This window comes from Gossypium raimondii, chromosome 1 (assembly GCF_025698545.1).
Source record: "Gossypium raimondii isolate GPD5lz chromosome 1, ASM2569854v1, whole genome shotgun sequence".
NCBI classification, from domain to species: Eukaryota; Viridiplantae; Streptophyta; class Magnoliopsida; order Malvales; family Malvaceae; genus Gossypium; species Gossypium raimondii.
Window position 1 is genome coordinate 47,764,940 of NC_068565.1, and position 24,089 is coordinate 47,789,028.

General features: G+C 30.3%; 2 protein-coding genes and 1 long non-coding RNA gene across 4 annotated transcripts; 2 read left to right on the top strand and 1 right to left on the bottom strand.

Annotated features, from left to right (window-relative positions):
• The first annotated feature begins 2,354 nt into the window (after window positions 1-2,354).
• LOC105787343 (uncharacterized) lies at window positions 2,355-6,461 on the top strand. 2 transcript variants are annotated; one of them, XR_001131558.2, is made up of 3 exons: window positions 2,355-2,521; window positions 2,638-2,736; window positions 5,471-6,461. It is a non-coding gene; the product is annotated as an uncharacterized LOC105787343 (long non-coding RNA). The 2 variants fall into 2 exon arrangements; XR_008194337.1 differs by having other exon boundaries at window positions 6,138-6,461.
• Window positions 6,462-12,103: 5,642 nt separating this feature from the next.
• On the top strand, window positions 12,104-13,109 carry LOC105787344 (uncharacterized). Its single transcript, XM_012613705.2, has one exon. The coding sequence runs from the start codon at window positions 12,164-12,166 to the stop codon at window positions 12,779-12,781; it is 618 nt and encodes a 205-aa protein (XP_012469159.1). The 5' UTR covers window positions 12,104-12,163; the 3' UTR covers window positions 12,782-13,109.
• A 4,386-nt stretch (window positions 13,110-17,495) lies between these two features.
• LOC105786192 (magnesium-protoporphyrin IX monomethyl ester [oxidative] cyclase, chloroplastic) lies at window positions 17,496-19,263 on the bottom strand. Its single transcript, XM_012612527.2, has 5 exons — window positions 18,751-19,263; window positions 18,606-18,670; window positions 18,193-18,520; window positions 17,994-18,092; window positions 17,496-17,882 (listed from the first exon to the last, which is right to left on the bottom strand). Exons 1-5 carry the CDS (start codon window positions 19,210-19,212, stop codon window positions 17,619-17,621), a joined length of 1,218 nt encoding a protein of 405 aa, XP_012467981.1. The 5' UTR covers window positions 19,213-19,263; the 3' UTR covers window positions 17,496-17,618.
• Window positions 19,264-24,089: the final 4,826 nt, after the last annotated feature.

Consider the following 24,089-nt stretch of genomic DNA (forward strand, 5'->3'; position numbering starts at 1 on the left):
AACCCTTTTTTTTTTATTCCTCCTCCTATAAATCAAAGGCAGAGCTTTAAAAAAAATAGAGTTGAAAGAAAAAAAAGTTCAAAAATGGTGGAAATGTTTGCGACTGAGAATGGACTTAAAAGGAGACCCAAGGCTTCAAGCTATATCAATCGCCATAAGGGTTGTTACCTTCGGTTTCTCAGTCAAAAAGCAATAGTGGTGATTGGTGAACGATGATGGACAAGTGGGTGTGTGGTGGATCGGTGGTGGCCAGAGTGGTAACGATGATGGTGGTGGCCGGTGGGTGTTGGAGTGGAGAAGGGATTTAAAGGCGTTAATGTTAGGGACTATTGGGAGGGCCGGTTGAGGAAATCAGGAAAAGAAAAAAGGGCAACCTGTTAAGCCATGCTATTCTCCCTAGGGGTGAGCAAAACTCGATTCGACTCGAAAAAATTGAAAAAAAATTCGAATTTCGAGTTAAACGAATAAAGTTATTCGAGTTAATCGAGTTATTGAATCAACTCAATTTTTTGAATTTGAGTTCGAATCGAGTTGAGTTTTAATTGAATAACTCGAATAATTGAATATCAAACTATAATATTTTACATTTTACCCCAAACTCCCAAACCTTTTTACTTTTCCCTCAAAACTTTTACTCCTTCCCACTTTCCCCCCAAAACTTTTATTCTCTTCCTCCCATTTCAATCTACCCAAAATCCATTTCCCACCAAAATTTTACTCACCCATTTATTTTTCTCAAAATTTTACTCCCAAAACCCTCAAAACATTTTATTTTCCCCCAAAATTTTTACTTCCTCCCACTTTTCCCTTAAAACTTTTATTCCCTTCCCATCCCACCTCTCATCTATCCCAAACCCTTCCCCCTCCAATTTTTTTTTAATATTTTCCCTCCATCTATTTACTTTCCCTCAAACTTTTATTCTCCAAAACTTTTATTTTTCCCTAAACTTTTACTTCTCACCCTTTACTCTCAAATAAAAATCAAAATTATCCAAAAAATCACTAAACATAAATAGTAATAATTTTATTTATTTCTACTATTTATATTATTAAATTAAATTTCACATTTTATATTATTTATATTATTAAATTATTTAGTCATATTGAATATTTATATTAAAATTGAATTATTAATTATGCCATAAAATATTCGTGTTAAAATTTTATATTGGTATCAATTTCACATTTTATTTTTAAAATAACTTTTATTAAAAATCATATTTTTGCATTTAATATATTTTTAATTCTAAAATACATAGTGGCAAGAATCAAGATAATTGAAACAACTAAGCAAGCAAAAAGCTAAACAATATATAAAAATTAATAAATAAATTATGAAGTGATTAAAGTTAATAAAATTTTGATTAAGGTGGACAAATTTTATTACGATGGGTGACAATGGTTACAAGGACCCAAAATTATTTTTTAAAATTTAACTCGAACAAATATATTCGATTCGATTCGATTCGATTCGAATTCCATCTCACTCGACTCGATTCGAGAAAACTTCAAATAAAGTTAGGATGATAAAATGAGATTCGAAAACTCGATTAACTCGAAAATTTTTGATTCGATTCGATTCGATTCGATCGAATGCTCACCCCTAATTCTCCCTATTTTTTTGAGGTCATATTTTTACCTAAATTCTAAGTTTCAAATGGATTTTTGGGTTCTTTTCATGGACTTTTAGGTTGGATCGAGTGATTTAAACCAAATTGAAAAGAAAAGAAAAACTAAATAAGACATTAGTGACAGTTCTAGGGATAATTTCATTTCAACCACGTAATCCTGAAGTATGTCTTTTTTTTAGAGGATCAACAATCATTAGTTTTGTATATGTGTTTCAATGAGCAGTTCCAAGGATAAGTACTTGATGTTTTTACTTTCACTTTTGTTGTTCTTGGTAAAGAACACAATTGCAATGTAATGCCTCAAAATTTTTGACATTTATGATTTTCACAATTTTAGGATATAATTAATTAAACTCCCGAGAACATGCATTTCATTATTCATATTATATTGCCAGATTAAATTAGACACTGATAAATATCGTTAATCGAATTTAAACATGAAATATTGAATCGGGATATAGATTAACTTGTAAAAAGTTTAAAGCATAAGGTATGAATGTGAGATATAGAGAATTGTCATTAAAATGGAATGAGGAGGACTAATATTAAGATTTTTCCAAGGACTAAAGTTATAATAAGACCATGGGTAAGCCATTAGTGGAGGAACTCCATCTAGACCGTTAATCTCCACTAAATTTAAGCTTGAATGAATCTTGTACTTGGTTTATGTTAGTGGAATCTGATGAGAAACCACGAAGGAAATATTTAGAGGAAATAGAGGAAAAGAGGGAGAACCTAGCCAAACTAAGTCCATCTCTTCATTCTTATGAATTTCAGTGTTATTTTGATTAAAAGGATGATGCTAAGTTTAAGTAGCCTTATTAACCATGTCAAGAGAGGTTAATTTGAAGACTTGATTGTCGTCAAGGCTGGGTTTTGGATGGAGAAAGGTAAGAAGTTGTGCCATTTATACATTCATAAACTTTGAATTGAAATTTTGGAATTTGTCATTGTATTATCTTATAGTAATTAAGGTCTTAATGTTGTATATGTGTATATTTTTAAGCTAAGGAAACTCTTGGAGAAGGAGCTAGTAAAGGAAAGACTAAAGTGGTAGATTGATAGCTTGAAAGATGGGAATTGGTATTTTGGAAGCTTAATCAAGGTTAGTGCTCCATGATTTCTAGTGTGTTTATTATTGATTATTAATGTGGCTAAAATGTGAGGTAATAGTTAAACCCTGAACTAACTCAATTAGCTAAATAGACCTTTTGATTAACATTGACTGCTAGCATTAATGACAACATTAACGTGGCCGTTAACATATGTCATGTAAACATCAATTTGTTGATGTGACCGTTAACAAATGACATGTTAGTATCGATTGTTGACTTAACATTATCACATCTACAAAAAATAAAAAGTTTTTTAAAATAAGTACACAATAAATTTAGACAAATTATTGTTTAGAAGGTTCATTTGGTTAAGACACCCATTTGTCTAGATTCATTCTATAATTATAAGAGAAACATAATTTTTTTATAAAATTTGAAAAAATTATTAAAATTATAAAATAAATTAGATATTGATTAAAAATTATAATTTTTTTATAAAATTTATAGAAATAATTTATTAAAAACCATAAAAATTTTAAAAAATAATTTCCTCATTTTGATCAAATTATTTGACTAATATAAACTTGTTCAAATTGAAAAATATAACAAAAAATTTGTTAATCTTGATTTTATGATATAAGTTGTTGATGCTCGTTTTCATATTTAAAATAAAAATAATAAACTATTTTTATAAATTTTATAAAATATTATTTTAAAATTAATTTATAATAAATTTTATGTTTTTATAATTTCAGAATGTATTTGGACAAACTTATGTCCAAATTCAAATGAATTTGTACAAAACTTGTCCAAATTCTTTGTGTACTTATTTTAAAATATTTATTTTTGAATTTTTATTTTTGCTGATGCCATTAGGTCCATCTTAGTCAAAGGGACAATTTTTTAATTCAAAAGTTCAATTGGGTGAAAAAAAATTAAAGGGATTTAATTTTTTTTATTTTTGAAAAAGTTTGATTACTTACATTAACCCTAACTTTAGTATGGAATGAATTAACTTGAGTATGGAATAAATTGATTGGTAAGATGTGATATCTACATGAAGAAGAGAGTGTTGTTTAAAGAGCTTAATAGTTGTTCAAAAGAGCTAAAAATTATTATGTTCAAAATTATGTGATTGATGAATAAGGATGTGAAAAGAATTATTAAATGATGAACTAAAGACCTTCTGAACTATCTTGAATATAGAATCTATATATATGTAAAGTGAATTTATATAATGGTGTTATTGTTGTTTGATTGAAGAGATAGTAAACAAGCATGGCTTTATAGTGATCATAAACATGTTAAATGGTAAGTTAAAGGTATGATTAACTTTATTTTAGCGATGCTAATAGCTTATTATGTGATCATAATTTTGTATGAATAAAGAAAAAAGCGAATCATCATTACAATTGTTTATAGCCATTGTAAATCGGTGTAAAACTAGTCAGGTATAAATGACATGTCATAAAATATAGATAATAGTACTGCATAATTATGAGATATATATTGTATAGGTTACATTTCACATCTGAAAATATCGTTTATGTTTCACGTATTGTATTTTGAATGATTATCGTTAGCACTTTGCAACCCTGAAGCACCATTAGCCCTTTACACGCTAGGGAGTTTGGTTGGAACTATCATTGGTGTAACCGGTTAAATTTTTATTGGTGTTTATTCTCATAGGTATTGAAAGAGTGATTTGTTTTCACTCACCGAACACAAGAGTTAGTTTGAAAATGGAATAAGCATTTCCAAATTAATAAGATGTTACTTTTAAATATTTTATTAAAAGAAGTGTCATCTTTCTGGGTATTTTCCCACAAGAATCCGATCGATTTCCCTTTTGTTTAAATTTCAAACACAATTTCAAAGTATATTGATGAAGGTTAAAGAAATAATTAACTTTTCTGCACCTGTAAAAATGGCATGGAAGCAATCTATTATATATAATAATTTTGGACCCTTTCTTTTTGGGGGCCAGAATTTTTGTACCCCTTAGATTATATATGTGTATATATATATATATATATATATATATATATATATGCATTTGCATGTGCATATATTTGTTACAAAAGATGTTTTAGTCCGGAAATAAAAAATATATATTTCAAAGATAAACTTCTTGATATTGTATGTATGAATCAATTTAACTAAATCTAGATTCAACTAACATCTATTTTAGACTTATATTCATCGTTTGCCATCTAATCATGTCACTCGAAAGTGAGTAAATTATAATATTTCGTAATTATATATGATGAAAATCAAGCATATGGAATTATCGAGAATTAAATGGAGTTCTGAGTAGAAGTAAGGTTTGTATATACATCTATATACATATAAAGCTTTGTTAAATTTAATGTATGTTATTCAGCTTAGTGAAATCATAATAACTTTGCATAAAGAAGTTTCATGTTTTTAATCTTAGAGGTTAGAATAAAACTTTGCATAAAGAAAAGAACAGAGAAAAGTAAAAGATATCGGCATGATATTCCCGGCCCCATTGGGTCATAGTACAGGAAAAAGTATTTTTTTTGTGTCTTCTCTATTTTATTGTTCATGTTCAGATTTGTGACTATGCTTCTTAACAATGTCGTTTTCAAAATTTAAATCCGGATGAAATACTTGTGGTTTAAAGTACCATTGTTGAAACTAAGAAAAGGGCACTAAAATCTCTCATTCAAGCCCAAAACTTAAACTCAAATTATTAGAATTTTAATATTTATAACTAGTTTTCTTATTCATAGAAATCGACCTCGTTTGAAATAAAAACAGTTACCAGAAATCCATGGCACTAGTGAAAGTGCAAGTGTCAGAAGACTGATAAAGTGAGGAAGAGGTGACAATCACTGCAGGTTGCAGAAGCTGAAAGTTGAGTGCATCTTTGGGAACTGGCAAAGACTTGCTGTTGTTTGAAGCCCCCACTGATTTTAAAATGTACCAACCAAAAGTGAAAACAAAGGATGAATGATTTTAAAATCTGTCAATGCTGGAGATTAGCTCTACTGTTTTTTTCTTTCTTTTTTCAATCTATTTCTGCAATTTTCTCTTCTTTCCTTTGATGTTCTATTGCTTCTGCCTAGATTTTGGCATGTTGGTAGCAAATTTTCCCAACTTTAATTATATGTCCTTGTACCATAGTGTGAAGTGCAGTTTGGTCCTAGATTTTGTGACAAATGGGAAAAAAACTGTTAATTTTACTAGGTGGAGTAGCATTTTTAAGTGAGGGATATGGCATATTCAGTCAACTAATTATAAGATAACCCGGACCCTTGTAGTTAACCTATACGTATGAAATAAAGTCGAGTTAAATGCAATGATTTTAAGGCACATGAGGTGGAAAGAAGACAGATACACAAAATTAGCAAAAATGTAGATGGACCAAAAATGAATTCCGTACTATAGACCTTCTTTTACCCAAATTTTCATGCTTTTTTTGAAGGCAGTGTTGATCCAAAACCAAACAGAACAGAAAACTGAAACTGAAACTGAAAACAGAAGAGGACCAAGACAAGGTAGGGCAGGGGATGGAAAGCTGAAAGTTGAAATGTTGAATTACAAGGGACATTTTATGGTTAGCACAAGTTATTCTGAGGGAATCAAATAAAGAAAAGATGATGTATTGCAATCTTCCAATGTCATTGATTTTATCTTTATCTAACATATTAAAGTTGGTTTGGTTTTTTTTTCCCCCTCACCTGTCACCAAGCAAAACCCTTTGCTTTATTTCACTGTGTTCCATAGATTCTCTTGAAACATCCCTGGTAATGTCAGGAGGAAAAAAAAATACAAAATCTTATCTTGTAATAGCTTTACAATTCATTGACAGATCTTGGTTTAACGAACTTGTGACCGTTTTTTATATGGGTTTAGCTGTTCATCATGTTTTGTGAGGAGCTTTTACAAATCTGTTGTTTTTTGAGATACAAATCTTGATTATTTGCCTAAGATTATGTTTGAAGTGACAGCTTAGTTGAAATGTTCCAAAGGATGCCTTTCTCATGGCAATGGGCATCTCATTTTGTTATTTGTGGATTAGATTCCTCACGACATTACAGGGATTTAAACTGATGAATTGTTAAAATCCCAGCACCTTCAAAGGAAATTAAAGAAAACATGATCTTTGTCTGTCAGAAGAAATGACTTGTTTCAATGTTTAACTTTGATAGAACCACACCATAATATAGTTTCTCTTCACATCCAATTAATTGAACTAATCAACTGTTAATCTCACTTTTGTACTTAAATCTAAATCGTTTCTTCTCAAAGATAGTGTAAATTGATTGGTTCAACTTTATTTACTTACAATATATGCAGTAGTAAAAAGTTCCTATTTAAACAATAAATGTGCTCTTCAATCCGTCCAAATAACCTAAGTTGTCAATGTATAAGGGTAAAAAGACTTGTTGAAATATAATCAACACATTCACTTATTTCACTAAAATAGTCACCTAAAAGATTTTCTAATAATTAACATGTTGGCAAATATATTCTCGATCTCAAAATCCTTTGAAAATATAAGAGAACTTTGATAATATTAAAATATCTTATTTCTTGCACACATAAAGTCTCCACAAATGAGTTGCTACCCAACGGAACCAAAACAATTTAATTAAAATATGTCAATCAAGTAAGTCAAGTTATACCAATTTTTTCTTTAAGCTGCAACCGACAGTTATAAATAGCACTAACAAAAACTTTAATAATATAATCAACTCAACATTTCTCCTTACCCTTAATCCATTAATGCAAAGTAACAAAAGCATTAACAATGAGGAATCGTCAAATAATATATTGGCGACATTTCACCACCAAATACATATCGAAATCTTATTAGTATCGTCGTCAAAAAATTTCTCCAAAAAAAAAAACTTCATCCACATCAAACAAGAACTTCTTCAAGGAAAAAAATTTCACCTAGCTAGCAACCAATACTCTCAGTATCTTCATTTGGAATTATCTCCTCAAAATAAATCTACTACCTGTTTTCCTGCCACTTGAAAGAATACTTCAATTTAGGTAGCATAGGCTTCTTCTAGGTCAACTCTCTCTGACCTTTGCTTCATAAGAATCTAGAATGTGAGGGAGGAGAAAGGCGATGCCAGCCTTGTATTCTTGGTCTCTACGTGCTTAATAATTTCATTCAATATCATCTCGCCAAGCTCAGCATGAGCAGGAGAAACAACCTTTTGAAGGAACACAACCAGCTTCTTAGTAACGAATTCCTTGTTGCTATGGCTTGGAATGTTGCATATATAAGCTCAAGCTCAAAAGCTTTAGTTTTCACATTGTTGGTCAACTAGGTTACAAGATCATCATAGTCTACCTCTGATTGATCATCATCCATTGTTGGTCAAAGAAGGATTTTCCTTGCATCTTTCATCCCTCCTCAAAGGAAATTTCTATTTATTTTATCAAACTTTGTCAAAATATTTATAAGAAGCAATCGACATTGCATAAAATAGGAAGGAATGACCGTTTTGGTAGATTAGAACACTGTAAGTCTATTAGCTTGAATGAGGCAATTTCTTTTCCAAGCAATAAGCTTGTTTTTATTATACTTGAACAGATATAGAAACTCATTCTTCATTTTTGCATGCACATACGGCATTAGGTGCATCCTTTTCATACTGTAGAAAGTAGTTTTCCAAAGGTGATTGTAGAAACCAACTTTTATTTTAAAAAAACAAATATTAGTTGTCGATGAAAATTGAAGTCGCCACCAATCTTTTATTGAGGTGTGATTGGATCACCTAAAAAATAGCTTTGGTCTACGAGTTTTAGAAAAATGGATCCGGGAGTCGGTTACGTACGAGGAAGGATTAGCACCCTTGTAACGCCCAAATTTGTACCTAGTTAATTAATTAGTGTCTTAATGTCGAAAATTTAAAAATATGATCCTTAATAAAAACTTAAAAAGCGTTATTTATTAAAACTCATATCATTTCGAAGAAAGAAAATGTCACACCCAATGCGTTAGGGCATGACATTCTAATTCCTCAAAAATGAATTAGTCCAAAATACTCGTGTAATAAAATTTAAAAGAAGATTCATTTGTTTAAGATTTATAAAGAAATCGCGGCCCAATACGTTAGGGCACAATTTCTCAAAATCCTAAACTTGAAATATTTCCTTTGTTATTATTATTTTTTTTAAATCTTTGTCTCGAGAAATCAATACGTCACATCCAATACGTTAGGATACAACATATTAAATTCCCGACAACAAGCTTTTCATTTTATTTTTTGATTAATGAGCAATTCTCGATTGTTAGATTTAACGAAGAAAATTGGAACCCAATACGTTAGAGCTCAATTTCCTTGAAAATCCTAAATACGAGTGTTATCTCAATTTTGAAAATTTTAAAATCGAGTAAAATTATGTAATGCTACATTAAGTGTAAAATACAATAATAAATATACAACAATGGCATAGAAATAAACGAAATTAATGTACATAAAAAAACAACATGTAAAGTATCAAATGAACAAAATATAAATGAAAACATAAATCAATAAGGAAATGAAGGAAATAAACAAAAAATATAAAGAGAAAAAAAGGTACAAAATATATACATGAAATTATAAAGAATAAAAGACATATACATGGGTTTACATATAAAATTTTGGACTATAGAATTTATAACAATATATATATATAATGCATTTATGAAAATAAAGAAAATATATAAATATACATATATATTATAACATATGTGTTGAAAATATAAGTTTGTATTTAAGCAAATAAAAACATAGGCATGTGCATATATATATATATATATATATATATATATATATAAATATTCATTAGAAAATATATAAATACATACATGTACATATATACAAAAGTAAAAAAATTGAAACTAAATATAAAAGTATATATATGTACATAAAAGTTAGGAAGTAAAATAAAAATAAAAACATATGTATAAAATATATATAAGCATACGATATTATATATAAAACAATATATATTACATAAAAACGATACATGCATGAATATAAAAATAATAATAATAATAATAATACAAGATTAATGATGCCACATAATAGTATTAATAATATTAAAATAATTAATTTAATAAAAAAACTAAAATAACAAATAGAGGATTAAATAGCATTAATAATCAAAGACCAATGAATTTAAAACAAAGAGTATAAAATAAAAAAATATAAGGCCAAATAAAATGTAAACAAATTTGAAAATAATGAATTTGAAAATGAATAATAAAGGAAAAAGAGATTTGAAATCAACAATATACAAATCAATAAATAAATTATACACAAATCAACAAAATAAGAACGCAAGAAAGAGAGAAATTTGAGTAAATACTCTTAAGAATTATTATTACTCCCCACTTCCAGCCTTTACAATGAAGGGAGAGGCATCTATTTATAGTTGAGCCTCCCCAAATCTAACGGTACAGATTAATTACATCAATAGCTAAAAGGTATCTACAAATTAAATCTCTAAGATTACAAAATCATATCTTCTAAGATTGCATATCATATCTAAGATTGCATATCCTTGAAGATTATGTTTCCATATGCATCAAGCTTGTAGATAGACCTTCAACCTTTTCAAATAATGGGCCATCCCGATCGGGCCAAATGATATAATTTTGGACTTTGTTTTATTATTTTGGGTTTATTATTTTTTTATGAGCCCGGGCTAAATTGGCCTATTACAGTGATCATTGCTTGAAATGTCTTTTTTTCTTTAATTATTATATGTACATTAATCTATGTGTAGATACTAACTTTTGAGGTTCTTTGTAAATATTAATGGTTTACTTCAGCTAATAATTTTCATTTATAAGGCATTTATGGATCATAGTAAAAAGATTGAGGAAAATAACTTTTCCTATAATTTTTATTAATTAATAAATATTACTTTACCAAAATAAATAAATAAAAATTCATTCTATTTATTCATTCATTTATATATAATCAATAATGCCATTAAAAAGTATATTTTTAGTCCTAATATATTATTTTATTAAGATTTTATTTAATTCGAGACGAAAACTCAAATTTAACAAATCTTAAATATTATTTTGACATGGAATTCAAGTCATGCACGCTTACAATTAATATATTACAATTCATCACGTTTGATAATCTTATTATTCAGATAAATTAACTTTAATTTAATTTAATTTAATTCGAACCAACACTAAAATATCTATATCACATTCTAAAAAATCTTTGAACTTTTTTTTTTATGGTAGAATTCAAGCCCCATCACATCTATTTTCAGAATCATTATATTTAACCTTCATTTACTATAATGGGTCAATCAAGTTGTTTTTACCATAATAAGGATAGGTTTGGATGGGCAGTACATTTACATGCGATTAGTATAAATTAATAGTGGTGACGGTGAGATTAAATATTGTAATAATACTATAACGTGAGACAAAAAGTAAGCTAAACGTACAGTATTGCACCCAATTAGCCATCTAAACCCACCCTCTAAGTCTACCAAAACTCTCACTATTGCTCTTCTTTTCCTTTTCAAGATTTTGGAGGACAGTGACAAGTTTGGATTTTATTAAGTTTAGATTTTATTTCTCAATTATTAGCAAAGCCAAAACCCCCATCATCTTCAACTGTATATAGTCAATCTAGTTTTTCCCCAAAAGTCTACAACAACTCTCCAATATATTATACGTAATTCACTTCCTATATCTACAATAATAAGAGCAAGACTGTCTAATATAGTTAAATAAGTGCTCGCAAGTTGGTGAACATGACTAATCTCAAATTGTAAAGTGGATAAGGTGCATGTAAGTATGATACTTTCAAGGTTTGAGTGCAAACAAATAACCCAATATGTAGATTATGTTATTCCTTGGACTGGTAATTTTGGCTGATAATAAGCCTTAAACATAGCCGATGTTGAGTTTCTTGTACACTGTTTTTAAAGATTTTTAGATGCTAAAACCTACGATAGATGATAGACCTCGTCCCAAGTTACTTTACTAGTCTTGGGTTAATGCCTGAATGGCCCCAGTTACACTTTTTAAACAGTGAAAAAAAGTGACAATTTCAAACTATGTAAGCGGGTCTTGAGGGGGAAAAGCCTTGAAATTTGCTTGCTACCAAAATCCAAAAATTTACCGGCCATGGCCTAAGATTCTAAGCCATATGTGCTTATGAAGCAAATTGATAAAGAAATTACTGAGCTGATTGATGTTAAGCAGCAAATAAACACAACATAATTTTATAGTACCGTAATACAGGCTAAGGGTATTCAAGAAAGAGTAATATAGGATCACTTATCAATCACATATGGTTGCTGGAACCAAACAATGTCTTATCAAATTCTAAAATCCATAGAAAAAAGGAAAAAGTAGGCAAAGAGTATTCCTAAATCTGCAAAGTCGATGGCAATGTTTTAAATAACTCAAAAGTTGAGTGGTAAATTCCTAATCAACACCCTTTATAAACTCCATTTGAGAACATGGTTCTGGATTCCCCTTATACAATAAAAATGGTGGTTGGTCCTTCTTACCTAAAAACCTTGCACCCCCTTCAAGCCTTTTCATTGAAATCACCATCTTCAACCTTAGGCTTCATGAAAATCAAAGCTCTAATTCACACCCTTGTCTATGCTCAGTTTTATCGTCTAATTCGAGCATTTTCCAAAGCAAAATCTACTTTCATTCTAATTTGTAAACAAAGCAAGCCTATTCAATATTTGATTTCCAACTCAAAGACCACAAGAAAGAAGTACAAGCACAAGAAACTCTTCTTTGGTTCATTCAGGCTACACTATAATTGGTGCTCTTCTCATGTAACACCAGTTCCAGCTCCAGTTCTAGAAGCAACTCATTCGACCTGGAATTCAGCGGTTTCAACTGATCAGCAATGTGATGAGGACACTGTGGAGTCTGAGCTTTCAGGTTACCTTCAATGGCTAGAAGAAAAGAAGGGTAATGGTAATTCTACTGTTGAGACAGATATCAATGAGATTGATAAGCTAGCAGAAATGTTTATAGCTAATTGCCATGAAAAGTTCAGGTTGGAAAAGCAAGAGTCTTATAGGAGATTCCAGGAAATGTTGGCTAGAAGCATGTGAAGGGTTTTCTTAATTATTTGCTAATAATCCTTTTTTTTTTTGTTAATTTTATATCCTAGTAAAACTTTTCACCTCTTATATATTTTGTGTTTGGAGAATTGTATACATGATAAGAGTGTGGGGTGCTTACTCCTATTCTTCCCTTAAATTTGTGGTGACAGGCCCTCCTTTGTAGGAATAGAAGAAAAAAATCCAGTGCAAATTTCCAGAATTGTATGATCACTTTCATTGAGACAGCTGGTAGATGAATGCTTATCCACTTTGATTAATATATTAGGTTAATTTGGGATCAGTAGCTTTATCATTTGTTAAAGTTATACATAGAGTTGTTACACTTCTACCAATGTAATTAAGCCAACTTTTTCAACCAACTTGTGTAAGAAACATGAACATCTGAAATTAATTATTAGTTCACTGATTTTGTCATGGGAAGTGTACTAGATTCAATGTCTAAATGACATATAATCTCCTTGCTCTAATTCCTTTATACCTATTTTTTTACGAAGTCAAAGCAATTGGGGAATCTTCTTATCTATTCAAAACAATGATATGAAGCTCCCCAAAGAAAGGCAAACTAAAGGAAAAACATTTTGTTGAACCTACTACAAATCCTAAAAAAGGAATGATGATCTTGATGAATCTCATATATGATGAAAGGCACATGTATATGGCCATGGCATGAAGCTCTTGTGACATAAGGTACCCATTGACATAATCAAAGACACATCCTTGTTAGCTTAACTTTCATACACAAATTAATTCAATTTGATTGAATGATAAGGAGTTTGATACTTTTAAATAAAGTCTTGATTTTGAATCTTGTGAATGGAGAAAATAGATATTAAAAAAAAATTTTCTTTACCCAACTCGATATAACTTTGAAATAGTCGATGCCAATATGACTACACTAGGAGATCTTCAACTAGATGCAAAACTTTAGTAAAGTCAAGGACACCTTACACTCACCACAAAGATTTATGAGAAAAATTATAGAAATATGAACCCCTAGCTGTGATTTATTGGTCAACCTTCCCAAAAATAACATAAGTTAAAATCTTGTAATATATATATATAACTATTAAAATTGCATTATCATTTATTTTTCATTTTACATTGCGATGATTGTTTTTAAACTTGTCAAATTAATTGATTTGTTGTAAATATTAATTTACAAATTAATTGATTATCTCTTAAGAGCATGTGGCACATCCATGCTAACCATGACAACTTCTTCGTGAAGATTCTTTTGAGTCAAAGCAAGAGCCTCGAAATTTCTTAGTGACGTTTGTTGATTACCATGAGCACAAATGCTCATTTGACCAGGCCTTAGTTGTTGTTAGCTAGTTGATACTCACAGGTGTCACTGATAGGGTTGATAGGGGTATGGTTCGGCCTTCTTTAATTTTTTGAAACTTCTTTTGCAAAATCTGACATAGTTGTTGTGATGGTCACTAAACTAATTATAAATACAACTAAGGCAAGCGCATCTATCGAATAATAGTATAGTTATGGTGAGTAGGGAATATTGTATCCACGAGGACTAAAAGTACTAGTAATTACCATTTTTCTATTATTTAGCCGACAAATTGGAGCGGTTGTTTTTAATCTAAAACTACTAAACTAATCTAAGTAAGAACGCAACAGAGAATGAAATAGAAAAATAATCGAAGATAACCAATGAGATAGACAATACATAGGAAAGAATCCACCTAGACTTCACCTATTATTATGAATTTGAATTAAACAATTTATTCACTTGTGTCTTGATCGGTAGAAATCCCTAAATTATGTTAATATCTTTTTCGAGAGTAAGAACAATTGACTCTAGGTTGATTAATTGAAATCTCTTTTTAATTAAAACTCTTATTGTCGCATTAACTCGATCTATGGATTCCCCTATTAGATTTGACTCTAATCCGGTAGATTTATGTTATCTTATTTCTAGGATTACATGTAACTCCATTCAATTATCCTAGATCTACTCTTAAACAGGGACTTTTGCTCCACTGAAATAAGCACATTGAACTTGAATTAATATCTTAGAAATATTAATTAAAACAAGAAATAAGCATACATAATTGAGAACAAGAATCAAGTATTTATCACGTAAACCAAAAATCAAATAATAAGATTCATCATTGGTTTCATCTTCCCTAGGTATCTAGAGAACTTAGTTCATAATCTTGAATGAAAACATCTCAAAGTCAGAATAACCACAAGACATAAAGAAACTCAATAAAACTTCGAAAGAAATTAAATGGAGATCTTCGATCTTGAGTGAGATCCGCTTCTGAGTTGATTCTGATGGCGTTCTTCGAGTGCTTTCTTCGATCTTCTCTCAGTGCCCCTCTTAGGTCATCTTCTAATTGGTATTTATAGACTTTAGAATGCTCAGAAAGCCTAAAAATCAGGTTTTTTTCGCGTATTTGGGAAACAAGGTGCGACACCGACACGGGCTGGCACATGGGCTTGTGGCCAGCTCGTGCGGCTCACACGGGCATGTGGCCAGCCCGTTTGGAAATGCCCAGGCCGTGTGGATCCTAGAAACAGCTCTATTTGTCCGATTTTGGCTCGTTTTTCGCTCTTTTTGCTCTCAAATGCTCTTCTAAGTATAAAGACATGAATTTAAAGGATTAGGAGCATCAAATTCACTAATTTATATAATTAATCATCCAAAAACGCATTAAGAATGGGATTAAAAATATGTTACTTTTATGGCTTATCATGTTGCAACTTATGCAAGAGCACGCGAGGGCCAAATAAGTACTTATACTTGTGTTTGGAATGATACCTACTAGTCATGCAATCCATGAGTTTGAGAATTGTGGAGAAGATCCAAATGGTTAAAAGCAAAAATTAAAGTTATGTTGAAAATCTGAAATAAATCTAGTAGGATTCCATGGTGCCAACTTTGATTGGACTTTTCAAGTCTTTTTGACAATCTTTTGGTGTGATTCTAGTGTCCAAATCATATAGGTTCAAGTTATCTTCAAAATGGTTTTGAATCACCTAATTTTGAGGTCTATAGCTAAAGATGTGATTGCTTTCATAAAATAATACATTTCCCTACAGGAAGTTCAAGCTTTATCACAACATTTCATAAAGATGAAATGAATTGTCATTGTAGATATGAAATGTAATGGAGTTGATCAGATAGTAATGTTAACAAGTAATGGTTAAGCTTTTGTATGTAAGGGATTGAATGCGTGCGTAGTTCTCTTAATATACTTAAGATATCATTTAGGTTCTAAATGGTAAGAAATAAAATTGTATGCTATACTTATTGATTGTTTGCTTATAATATGTTTTAGTTGCCTTAATTGTATAACAAAAAGTAAGATAATATTGAAGTCATATTGAGCACCACTAAGCATAGGGGTATGGTCAGTGCGTTGAATTCGTTTTCCATGCATAAGTTGAGGATCAGACACGAGAAGAAGTAGCAAAGCTCTGCACTAATCCCAAGTTACATCACACTAAAGTACATTTGTGCTTTCAAATTCTTTTGATTATGTACAAAGTTATGGATATTAGTTGGTACGTACTTAGGGATGTTTTGTATTTCACTCAGTACTTGTTATTAGTGGGAGAAGTTATGTTTAATTATGGCATTTATGATTAAGTATGCATATGTGTTTCATATGGCATAAGATTATATGGTAAATTTTATGGCATGTTGAATGGTATTTTGGTTAGCAATTAGCTTTATAATAGTTGAGTATTATTTTTATACGTGAATTTTGGATTATTCTACATCAAGTACCGTACTTTGTTACCAATACCCATTAAAGTTTCTAGAACAACATTTCGCTAAAATAATTATCCCTTATAACAATATTTCGTTATAACAATTAAATTTTAGAAGAATCAATTTTTATATTTTATTTTAACCCTTAATAACAACTTGTCACTTATAACAATAACATTCATACTTATGAAGTATATTCTTTATTAAATTAGTTCTCTATAACAACATATTGTCTAAATTTTTAAGTGCAATTATAGTTATTTATATAAGCAAGCCTATTAATTATCATTTATTAAATGAAAATTATCTCAATTAAAGTATTATTTCAATAAAATGATTTAAAAGATATTTATTTGATGAAAATTCATTATATGAATTCTATTGTATTCTTAAAAGTTAAAACAATTATCTCTTCTATAATGAATTCGTTATAAGTTCAGATCATATCTATTCTTTTTGACACAATGCTTAGAACTACACATAGCCCCTCCTCAACCCATAAATAGGAAAATAATACACTCCAACGCACTTGACCCCACGTCCTCTTGTATTGGTAACAATGCTCATACCAGTCGAATTAAGACTTTATCGACTTATATATAAGATTTTTAAAACCAAGTGTAGATACAACAATTTCACAAATTGATTGATATATATATATATATATATATATATATATATATATATATAAACAAGATATATACACATTTGCATAAAACCAAGCATAATCTAAGATTAATCATTTCACTAGAAAAGCACTTCATATTTATGTTTATGTATATACAAATAAGATTATCATGTATAAGAATTTATAAACAACTTATAAAATCTTTTGATGCGAAACTTCATAGGTTATATAGACTATACCATTCCCAACATTAACCAAGGAAAAAAAGCATGCAAGTGAGAAAGCTAATGCAAAATGGCATAAACTTTGACATTTACAAAACATATATAAGGGTGTCATTCGGCGCTAAAATTGTTTCAGTTTCATTTGCTAAAACTTGAGATCATATAACTTGACAGGCAGCATGACTAAAGCTGAAAATGTACCACACCAAAAAATGGAAATCCTACAAAAGAAACATTCTAGTACACAAGTTGTGGTTCAAATTCAGCAAAATCAACAGATCCAGATTCGATCGGCGGCATCAGATACGTAGCTAGGAGCTCTGAAGCCAATGCTGCAATTAATGGAATCCTCTTCAAGTTCTTCACCAATGGAATATCAGAGGTCTCCCCAACAGCAAGCAACTGTTCATTGATCTCAACCATTTTGTCCAACCTCCTCTTGAACTCTGGATTCTCCACATCCAGCACAGCAGGGAAAATCCTGGCTGTTGTGCGGTTTGTCTGTATGCAAGAAATTTCATTATTAACAAGTAAATGATGACCAAAACTCTAGAGTTCATTAAAAGTTATATGCCAAGGTCTTACAGAATAACAGTGGAACCAGAATCTAACCTCAATGATGACATGCATGTCAAATTCTTTGGTGTCGAGTCCAATGCCCTCATAGAAAGCAGTGCGCTGGCAGTCGTTGAGGTACATAGTAACATACACCTGCAGGACAAATTTGTTAAATTTGAAGGCTATGTAGTATTGGTATAAATAACAAAAAAGCTGTATGCGATCAAAGGTGATATGGAAACAAATGGATTACCGAGAGGCAGAAAAATCTAGACCATAGCTTAGCCTTCCAATCATTAAGGAATTGAGGTTGTGCCTTGAGCAATGCAGAGAAGAAGTCGCCGTGACGGTTTTCATCCTGACACCAGTTCTCAAAATACTTGAAAATAGGATAACATTGGTACTCTGGGTTTTCTTTCAGATGCCTGTAGATAGTAATGTATCTCCAGTACCCAATTTTCTCAGATAAATAAGTGGCATAGAAAATGAACTTTGGCTTGAAAAAAGTGTACTTCCTAGCTTTTGTCAAGAAGCCAAGGTCTAATGCCAAATTGAAATCGGATAAACCCTTGTTAAGAAACCTGTAGTCAATCAAATGGTAAAGTTACTTGGGTTTTTTGTTAATGGATTGGCCATAAATAAAGGGAAAAGTATGACTGTGCTTACCCGGCATGCCTGGCTTCATCCCTTGACATAAGAGAGAAAATCTCAGCCACAACTGGATTGGTTTTCTGTAGTATCAAATATTAGGGGAAACAAATGAATATGAGGGGAGAAAAAGAGGGTTGTGAAAGACTAAAATGAATATTACCTTGAGCCTCCTTCCAAGTTCTTTGTAGAGGAGAAAACCAGAGAACTCAGCAGTACAAGACCTCTCCAAGAACTCAACGAAGATTTGTCTCAAAGGACCATCAATCTTATCAGCAGCTTCTTTGAACTCCTTGTTCCTTACAAAATGAGTCTGATTGTAATCAGTCTTGAACTCTTGCAGCAGTGCCTCAAACTCGGACTGGTTAAGGTTCTTGTTAATCTCAGTGTTGAAAAGCGCCTCCATTTCATCAAAGTCGGTGGTGTAAAACCTTGGTGTCAAAAGGGTCTCTTTGATGGCGGTTTTGGCAGCTTTCTTGCCACCCTTCGCGGCGGCCTTTGCTGTTGACTGGGAAGTAGATGACATTCTGACGGTGGTGAACTTCCCATATCGGGAGTTGCTAAAAATTGGACTGCTTGTACCGAATTTGGAGATAGGCTTTACAAGGGCCATCTCCGTTGCCATTTTTTCTTTGCTTTCAGTGGTAGAGACAGAAGAAACAGAGCAGAGGACAGTGGGTTAAGCTATTTTGTTTTATAGTGGACTAACAGTTGATTGTATCTCATCCAACGAAATCTGTGTCTGTGAATCGAAACCTGACACGTGTGATATCTCATAGCTGTTCTTGATTACTCTGTTTGTTTCTGATTATGGGCTGTATGGCTAAGGATTTGTGGTCTACCTTTCACGCCGCTTGATTTTACTCCATAGCCCAAATATCTCTCCCCATCCTTCCACTTCTTCTCAACCCTCACCACTCCCGGTGGGAGTAGGGAGTAAAATTTATTACCATAAATTACTAAAATAGTTATTTTTGTTTGTTTTACATTATATTTTAGTTATTTACGCTTGAATTGTTATATTTTAATTACTTACATTACTTTATTGTAACATTTTAGTTACTGGACGTTTATTACCGTTAACAATGTAATGGTAAGTTGATGTGGTATGTTAAATCATAATTTCAAATGAAAATTTTTGGTTAAATTTTAGCTCTAAATAAAAAAATATAGGGACCAATTATATAATTTAACTTAATATTTTTACTTGAAATTATGATTTAGCGTGCCACGTCAGCTTATCGTTACACCGTTAACGACAATTAATAGCTCAGTGACTAAAATGTTATGACGCATTAACGTAAGTGACGAAAATGTAATATTTCAAACATAAGTGACTAAAATATAACCTGAGGTAAATAAGTGACGAAAATGTAAAAGTAACTATTTTAAAGTTTACCCACTTTCTTAAACCCATTAAATCCAAATCAATTTAATCTTAATTAATTTGTTCCATCAATTTTCAATTTTAATCAAATAAATTAAATAAAATTTTAATTTTAAATCCAAAATCTCTATTCATAACAAAGCCCAAAATAAAATAAATATTTAATAACACCCAACAATACTCGTATAAAGTCAAACCTTACTTCAAAGTAAGCTTAATTACTCAAATAAATAAATAGATCTAATTACACCAACAAATAGATAACTAAATATAAAATTACAATTAATTTAAATTAAATGGGATAAATATCAAATTTATATATAAACTTTGATTCAATTTATAATTTGATGCATGAATTTTGATTTGGTACAATTATATATAGAACTTGAATTGCGATTTATATGTATACATGAAACTTTTTTGGTTCAATTATATACATTTAAATAAATGAATACATACATTTTTTCTTCAAAACAAAGAATACATTCATTTATTTTCATATTTATTAATATAATTGTTTATGTATGTCATATAGTAATGTAAAATAGTACTAATTCTATAATGTTGTCAATAATTTGTGAAAATTAAAATCAAATTAAATTTTCATATATAAAATTGTACAAAATTAAATTTTTGTATGATATTTTACATTAAATCAAAATTTATGTATATTTTTTATATTTATCCCAAATTAAATTGATTGCAAAAACATGTATCATTGGCTTTAATTTAAGCTTAAGGGCATATATTAAATGAAGAGTAGTTTTATAAAATAAAAGTGGGGTACAAGGTGACTCTAAAATAAGGTTGGTTTTATTTTGGTTATTTTAAAATATTTTTTTAATTTAGTTATCCTAATTAAAATAGTTGTGTGAATTAGTCATTGTAGTTAAAAATTTCATTTGTCACTAACAGACTGCTGACATGGCATATTAGTGACTGACAGGTGGCAATTCTTTTTTTTTTATTAAAGCTTAGGTACCTCTCTATAATTAATCAAAATATTTTTCTTTTTTTCCTCAATTTAGTTATTTTAATTAAAATAATTATGCGAATTAGTCACAAGTTACTATTGTTAAAAATTCCACATGCCAATCTATTGAACTAATGTATCACGTCAACAATTTGTAATTAATTCGCACAATTATTTTAATTAAAATATCTAAATTAAAAAACTAAAATAAGACAAATCATAGTTTAGAGTGATTTGAAAGGAAATTCTTAACACGTTATGAAAAGGGAAAACTAGAAAACAATTATTAATTACAATTATTTATGTAAGAAGGTGCCTAATTCGGTGTTGCGCCATGTGATATTTCATTTTACTATCACCATTCACAATCACTAAAAGTAGAATTTTGTTTTTTGGAAAATCGATTGAATTGAACTAAAGATTTTTATTCAGTTTAGTTGATTTTAGGATTATAATCGGTCAATTTATTGGGTTTGTATAATTTAGTCAATTTTTTTGGATTTTAATATAGAAAAATCAAATCAATTGAAGACACACCCTTAAGGCCAGTATATTAATTTATTGAAGTGTTGTTCGTATTGTTGGATGACGTGTTGCAATATCATGTATGACACCTTGTAGATAGAAGAATAAAATCACAAATACACATATATATAAATTGTTTAAGTAGATCGGTGAATATATTTATGTATGTGAGGCTTTGCTAATAGAATAATCTCTTAATAAGTCAATAGTACAATTACAAACTTAACCTAGTGTTGCTGATGGAGACTTGTGATTGTGAGGGTTCACGAACAAAGTGCACCATAGGTGAAGGGGAGCGGATAGAGACTCACAACTATGCCCGACTGAGAGAGAGAGGCTTCGAATTGTTGCGATGATGTCTTGAACAAGTATAAGCGTCGTGGGTGCTTCAAAGGAAGAGCGATGATCATGGCAAAGCCTCTGGAGGGTGGTGAATGTCAATAGTGCTTCAAGAGAGTGAACTGCGGTTGAAGTGAAACCTTCAAACAAGGTATGACGACAAAGGAGTGTGCAGCAGTCAAGGTAAAGTCCTCGGATGGATGTGGGGCATTAACAAAACGTCAAGGAAGTGGACAATAGTTGCAACAAGATCTTCAAAAGAGTATAAGTGAAAGTTAAGCCCTTCCTTCCTGATGAGCGTTCCTCAAACACTAATGAAGAGGAAACAATTGTAAGAAAATGTTTGAGGTTGTCTTCTAGGGCGCACTCTAATAGTCAAGTCAATCTATGTGACAAGAATAAGTAAAGCAAATATAAATAAACCAAGTTCGATCGCAATGTAGATTATTTAAGCTTAAGTTGCATCTGCGATGAGGCTCTTGGACGAGGCGTGAAAGCGTTGAATAGTGCTTTTTGCTAGTGAATGGATCTACAATCATTGAGAGAGAGAGAGATGTTTGTTGGTGTACCAATCATGAGATAATTTTAATACCCCAGAATTTTGGTTTCTAAGAAAGGACAAGTATTTTAAAGGTAAATATTTGGAGAGAAAGTATGAATAATGAAATTTACTAAGGATTAGATTGTAAAATTTTAAAGTTGAATGACTAAAAGTGTAAATTTAAAATTTTGAAGAAAGGGAGAAAATTCAAGAAATATTTTTATGAATGTGACATGGAGATATATATTGATATGTGAAGTTGGAAATCGAGATAATGACTAAATTAAATAAAGTGAAAAAGTATAATGACTAAAGTGCAATTTTAATCCCATTTTTAATTGATATTTGGAGACATAATGATGAGATTAAAATTTCTAAGCAATGAGATGTAAAGGAGAGAGAGAAATTATGGAAATTAAGGTTGAAAAGAGTTGAAATTTGATTGGATGATGGAATAAATGGACTAAATTGAAAAAAATGTAGATTTTTTTACACAATTGGAAGGCTGAACAACATCAGCTTGGGGCAACAAAAATAAAAGGAAAGGAAAGGAAAGAAAGAAAGGGAGAAAGAATGAAAAGGAAAAAAAAATCTCTCATGCATTTTTCTTGAGTTTTTCCTTAAAACAATAGCTTAATTTCATATCCTAGAGTGCTATGGAAATATTTTAATCATGGAAACAACTTAGATGAAGAAGAGAGGGAAGGGAAAGCTTGGGAAAGTGAAGAGAATAGTTAATTTAAAGAGAAGAAATAGGTAAGTACTTAATTGAATTCAAGTTAATTTATTTTAATTTGAATATTTGAGTATTTAAATTTTAATATGAAATAATTAAATAATATATGATTAAGATTTTGAATTTAGTAGTGAATATGTGATTAAAGGTATGTTAGTTATGCAATATATGATAAAGTGATAATTTAATGACTGGTGAATTTTTATGAAACTAAGGATTAAATTATAAAGAGGGAAAAGTTATTTATTTTTTATTGATTGATATGTAACACCCCTCACCCAAATGAACCGATACATCTCGAGTAAAGGATGTCACATTTGGTCACTAAGACTACTTAACTTGAAAAATCAATTTTCAAAACTTGTTTAACATAAATACTCTTTTGAAGCTAATCAAATCATTTCTAGGCTTCCTTTAAAGTTTGGTTACAAACGGGAATCATTCGGGCCTTTTCGGGTAAAAAAATAGGATAAGCAGGGTCAATGTTGTGACATCGGAGAATGGAAGTTGCGACTCTTGGAGCAAATTGCTCCAATGACATCTAGTGTCACAACATTAAGTTTTGATGTCACGACACTAAAAACAGTTCACCTTTATTCCATCTATTTCCAATACTATTTGTCACCAATCATTCCATATCACTTCTAAACATTATACAACATAATTCTCCATTAAAATGTTATATAATTCCACGTATAACTAAATTCAAATTTTAACTAAATTTGTAAGGTTAACAAAATGATTAATCTTTTTCAAATATTTTTGTTGACACCATTTTTTTTGATAAAACGAGGTTGACTTAGATTTTAAAAATAAAGCAAAAATGGGAGTCGCCACCAATCTTTTTTTGATGAGATGTGATCGGGTCACCTTGTAAAACGGTTATTTTTAATAAACGATTTAGATTTATTAAAACAATGCTTTTAGTCTACAAAATTTGAAAAGACGGGTTCGGGAGTCGGTTACGTACAAGGAAGGATTAACACCCTCGTAATGCCCAA

Bases quoted from the DNA above. Each gene is read 5' to 3' on its own strand.
- LOC105787344 (XM_012613705.2), top strand. From the start codon at position 12,164: ATGGTTCTGGATTCCCCTTATACAATAAAAATGGTGGTTGGTCCTTCT.
- LOC105786192 (XM_012612527.2), bottom strand. From the start codon at position 19,212: ATGGCAACGGAGATGGCCCTTGTAAAGCCTATCTCCAAATTCGGTACA. The intron at 18,671-18,750 runs GTAATATTCATT...TTGATACTACAG, and splicing joins AACTTGGAAGGAGGCTCAAG to AAAACCAATCCAGTTGTGGC. The intron at 17,883-17,993 runs GTTAGATTCTGG...TCTTGCATACAG, and splicing joins ACATGCATGTCATCATTGAG to ACAAACCGCACAACAGCCAG.